The following is a 5,289-nucleotide window of genomic DNA, read 5'->3' as shown; positions in this document are numbered from 1 at the left end:
AACATTCAGGGTAATTATTGATAAGTTTGAATTTGTTGCTGTCATTTTGTTATGTGTTTTTTCATGGTGTCCCTGGTTTCTTTGTTCCATATTATTTTCTTTGTTGAACTCGCAAAACAGGGTTTCCATTTGCAGAAAAATGAAACAAGATTCATAGCTCACACTATACATAATAAGTAATTCAAGATGTACCAAAGACTTAAATATAAAATCTAAAACTATAAAGTTCATCAAGAAAAGAGAGGGACAAATTAGAGGCCCTAATGTATGGCATTAATAGATTACCAAATATAAGTAAAAATACAGGAGCAGCAGTAGATAAACTAGATGACTGGGATCTTCTAAATACTAAATCTTATGCACATCAAAAGACCTTTCCAAAAGAGTAAAAAGAGAATCTACAGGTTGGAAAAAATATTTGGCAAAGACACATCTGACAAGAGAATTATCTCTAAAATTTATAGAAAATCCTAAAACCTCAACATCAAAAAGACAAAAAAATCTAATTAAAAAATGAACAGAAAACATGAACAGACACTTCACCATAAAAGATATTTAGGCAGCCAACAAACACATGAAGAAATGGTCACTATCATTAGCCATTAGAAAGATGCACATCAAAACAACAAGATAGCCTCTCACCTCAGCACTAATAGGAAAGTTCAACAAGATACAAAATAACAAATGCTAGTAAGGATGTGGATAGATTGAGACTCTCATACACTGCTGATGGGACTGTAAAATGATACAACCACTGTAGAAAACAGTTTGGTACTCCCTTAAAAAGATGGAAATAGAAACACTATTTGATCCAGTGATCTCATTACTAGGTATATATCCCAAAGAAGTGAGAGCCAGGACATAAATAGATATCTGCACACCCATGTTAATCACAGCACTATTCACAATAGCAAAGAGATGGAAACAATCTAAGTGCCCATCAACAGAATAATGGATAAACAAACTATGGTATATACACACAATGGAATACTATGCAACACTAAAAGAATAATGTAGAATCTGTGAAACTCCTCATAACTTGCGTGAAGTTGGAGGACATTATGCTGAGTGAAATAAGTTTATCACAGAAGGGCAAATATTGTATTAGTCTATTATTGTAAAAAGTCAAGGAAAGGTTTACATATGAAAGGAAATTTTCTTTGTTGGTTACCAGGACGAGAGGGAAGTAGAGGAAAAATTGCTAGATAGGTAAGAAAACATATTGGTTTGGGTGAAAGGAAAGGCAATATATCAAAAGCAAGTGACAACACAATAACACTAAAGAAAAAGAAGACACAAAGAGGTGCACAAGAGGTACAGACAACAAAGATAAACACTTTTATACACACAGCACTGCATTAGAAGTAATAACAAACATTAATCTACAGGTAGTTGCTTGAGTAGACAGCCTAATGATCAGGTATGTCTAGGCAAAAGGCAATATACCCCTGACCATATATAAGTTTGGGAGATGATATTTCTACATATGTATTTGTATGTACCATAAAACTGTCCATATATATAACAGAGACAAAAGAGGGTAAAGTTATGATAACTTCTTAGCCACAGCCAAAAAGCTGAAAGAGTGAGTACTGGGCCCTCGGGCTTGGGACCATTGTTGTGGGGGACTTCAAGCTCAACTGACATAACATACTACACAAGAACATTATTCTACATTCTACTTTAGTGAGTAGTGACTAGGGTCTTAAAAGCTTGCAGACAGCCACCTAAGATGCAACAATTGGTCTCTCTTCTTCTAGAGCAAAAAAGAATGAAGAAAACCAAAGATGCAAGATGCATGGAAAAAATTAGTCCAAGGGACTAGTGGGCCATGCGAACCTCAGCCTACATGACTCTGAGACCAGAAGAACTAGATGGTACCCAGCTACCTCTGTCATCCATTCAAAAAGGGATCAGTGTAGTAGATCCTGGATAGAGTGGGAGAATAACGTGGAATAAAACTCAAAATCATAAATAAATAAATAAACAAGTTTACTGGTCTGATAGAAACCCTCAAGACTATGGCCCCTAGTCACTCTTCATGTCTGGAATTGAACTCACTCCCATGGCTTCCAGCCAAACAAGAGACAGGTGTATAAGGTGAACATTTATACCAGGTAGGTACACTCCTTAGAACAGTCAACCATGGGAGAACAGAGGACAGTATTTCCAAAGGAAGAGGGCTCAACATGCTACAGGAGTCCTTGACTTCTACTGACAATGAACTGAACCAAACCAAAAACCAAACACACTGCTGTCAAGATGAACCCGACTCATAGCGACCCCTCATTGGGTTTCCAAGGCTGTGTCACTATGGAAGTAGATTGCCCAATCTTCCTTCTGAGGAGTGACTGGTAGGTTTGAACCATCAGCCTTCTAGTTAGCAGTCAAATACCTTAGGCACTATGCCAAGGTAAAATGTCCACATGAGCCAAAGTTTATTAAAGAGAAAGGAGAGGAGAGGAGCTCATGAGGGAGAGATGGAGAGGGGCTTTCACCTATGCTAGCTTTCAATCTCTTAGCGAAAGATTTCCTAGGGTTTATAAAAGGTTTTGTGCAGAAATAAGGCATCATCTTTATTCATAAAATAGGCAGGGGTTTCTGGGGAAAAGGTGGGGTTATGAAAATCAAATGTGCACGTAGGAAGTAGCCAAGACGGATTTCACTACAAAGGCTGTTGGAACAAAGATGGAATCCATCGTGAAAGCTGACTCTGGGAATTTGCTCACTTGTGATGTCTCTGGACCTTGGTTCAAGTCCCAGCAAGGGACTCTTGTTCTTGACTGTCCCTGGTGGAAGGTCACTTTGTCAGGCAAGTTCAATTTTACTGTGCATGCTGAGTACCTGGTGAGGTACTTGAAGGACAACTCAGGAGGTTTATTAGCATTTTACAATTGTTAAGTCCATGGGGCTTTTGAAATATAACTTTATCTTGCCTATGGACCTGGTTTGTTAATTGCAAGCAATTCTCTGTCACCAACAGCAAGAATACTGAGTCCAAGGCTGCTTGATTCAGCCAGCTGGATTTCCTACCTGTCTTACTCCCCCCTGAAAGATTTCATTCCCATAATTCTTTATGAGGAACATGGGTGGAGGTCTCTTCTTCGTAGCTTCTTCATACTTTGATAGGGTGATTGACCTGCCTACTGGAGTAGAAATCTCTCACTACCTGTTCTAATGGTTTATAATGGGCAGGCTTTACTTCAGGAATGGGTTGGAAACTTTGTATCATTAGCTTAACCTGAAATTGCTGTTACCTAGAGGACACAAATTTGACTAAAAGCTTAAACAGCCAAGGGCCAAATAGAAGTAAAAGCAAAGTAGCTACAGCAGGTCCTAAGAGAAGTAAAAACCAGATGAACAAAGGCAAGTATCTAATAAGATTCCAAATATTACTGCTCATCTGTGTATGAGTTGTCTTTGTGTCAAACATTCAGCCTGTTTAAGGATCCTTCCTTCCAACAACCAGTGTCCTTCTCATTTCACCTCTAGAATGGTTTGGATTTGGTTAGGCGTAAGGACTTTGGTGGGAGCTCTGGTGGCGTAGTACCTAAGGCATCTATCTGACTGCTAACCAGAAGCCTGGCGGTTCAAGCCCAACAGCTACTCCTCAGAAGGAAGGTTGGGCAATCTACTTCCGTAGTGATACCACCTGGGAAACCCAAGGAGGGGTCACTATGAGTCGGATCTGACTCCACAGCAGTGAGTTTGGTTTGGTTTTTGGAGGGATTTTGGTAGGTTGTCCTAGTGTGAGTTTTGAGGCTTATTTTACTAGTAGGGCAGTGGCTGCTACCACATGGAGGCATCCTGGTCACCCTTGAGCCACGTGGTCCAATTGTTTTGAAAAGTAGGCTCCCAGTCTGATGACTAGTTCTATACTTTTGGGTAAGAACCTCTAAAGTAACCTCTGTCTTCCATGTACAAACAGCTTAAAAGATTTTTTTTAGGTCTGGAAGCTCAAGAGTAGGACCCCTTTCCAAGAGTCAATTTTAACTTATGGAAGGCTTGCTGATACTCAGGACTTCTATCTAGAGGTGTCTTCTCTTCTCCTTTCAAGGCTTCATATAGTGGTTTTGCTGTAAACTCAAAATTAGGTATCCATATTATGCAAAACCCAATCATTTCCTAGGAAGTCACTAAGCTATTCCATGATAAGGACTGGAAGGTTAGTAATGATCTACTTCCAGTCGGGTGCTAATGCTCAACTCCCTGGAGTCAGCGTGAATCCCAAGTATTGCACCTGACCTGGGAGATCTGGATTTTCGTGGGGGAAACTTGGTGCCCCTGGTTTAAACACAGGCCCTGCATTCTTAGCTTTCCTACAGGTGGTGTTGCACACCTCCGGAGATGCTTGCTCTTGTATCTTCTTAGGAGGTGAGTTCTTAAACTTGGGTATCTCTTTCTCACTTAGTAAGAGAAGGAAGTTTGATCCTTCATCATCTTTCATATTTTGGCATAACCAGGAAAATTTTAACCTTCTCTTATTGACCTTTTATTTAACTTTTCTCTTTCTAAGACTTATTTTTTACCTTCTGTACTTTCTATATTCATCTAACTTCTTTTCTCATCAAAGCTTACAAAGGTACCCAACTTAGCAAGTAAATATTTTCCTAGCAATGGGATAGGGCATTCAGGGACATTTCAAAATAGGCTGTATTTCACAATTAAGGGGGAGAGTAAATTTTCTTACTTTATGCTTCCCATCAACTCCTGTAACTATGCAGTTGCAGTCAGAGAGTTGGCCATAAGGTTGGGTGAGGACAGACTAGGCAGCTCCTGTGTCTAATAAGATAGTGGTTGTTCTACTTGTCACACTGATGGTAACCCAGGACTGTGTGTCCAGGAGTTGGGAGGTCCTTTTGTTGTCTGATTGAACACCTTTGTCAGTGCCATCACAGGAGCCTGGAAAGTCCCAAATCCATGAATCAGGCATAGGTCTGGAGGATTCTTTTCACTCACATGGTTGCAGGGGCTGGTGAACACAGGTCAGATGACTTGCTTCTGTCTCAAGTCCAGGGATGAGGTGATGGTGAACCAAAATTCAGGATCCAGAGCAAGAGAGTGAATTTTCCCCGAACATTCACATATATACCCTCAAGGGAACTAAGAGTCATGACTTGAGTCACATCCTCCAGCAAGGTGGAGCTCAAGATTCATCCCACCCCAAACAAGCATAACCAAAAAACCAAACTCACTGCCATCAAGTCGATCCCCACTCATAGCAACCCCTCCTTGGGTTTCCAAGGCAGTATCACTACAGAAGTAGATTGTCCAACCTTCCTTCCAAGG

General features: G+C 40.3%; 1 protein-coding gene across 1 annotated transcript in view; it reads right to left on the bottom strand.

The window, feature by feature from the left end:
* Positions 1–4,447, bottom strand: part of LOC103193919 (C-type lectin domain family 2 member D-like) — a 58,238-nt gene extending 53,791 nt beyond the window's left edge. The window contains exon 1 of the mRNA XM_007937222.1: positions 4,246–4,447. Coding sequence (XP_007935413.1) covers positions 4,246–4,447 — 202 coding nt within the window. The remainder of the gene's footprint in view (positions 1–4,245) is intronic.
* Positions 4,448–5,289: the final 842 nt, after the last annotated feature.

This window comes from Orycteropus afer, unplaced genomic scaffold, assembly GCF_000298275.1.
Source record: "Orycteropus afer afer isolate SDZICR_OR568_19922 unplaced genomic scaffold, OryAfe1.0 scaffold00040, whole genome shotgun sequence".
In the NCBI taxonomy this organism is placed as follows: domain Eukaryota; kingdom Metazoa; phylum Chordata; class Mammalia; order Tubulidentata; family Orycteropodidae; genus Orycteropus; species Orycteropus afer.
This window is presented reverse-complemented; position numbering and strand designations above follow the sequence as displayed.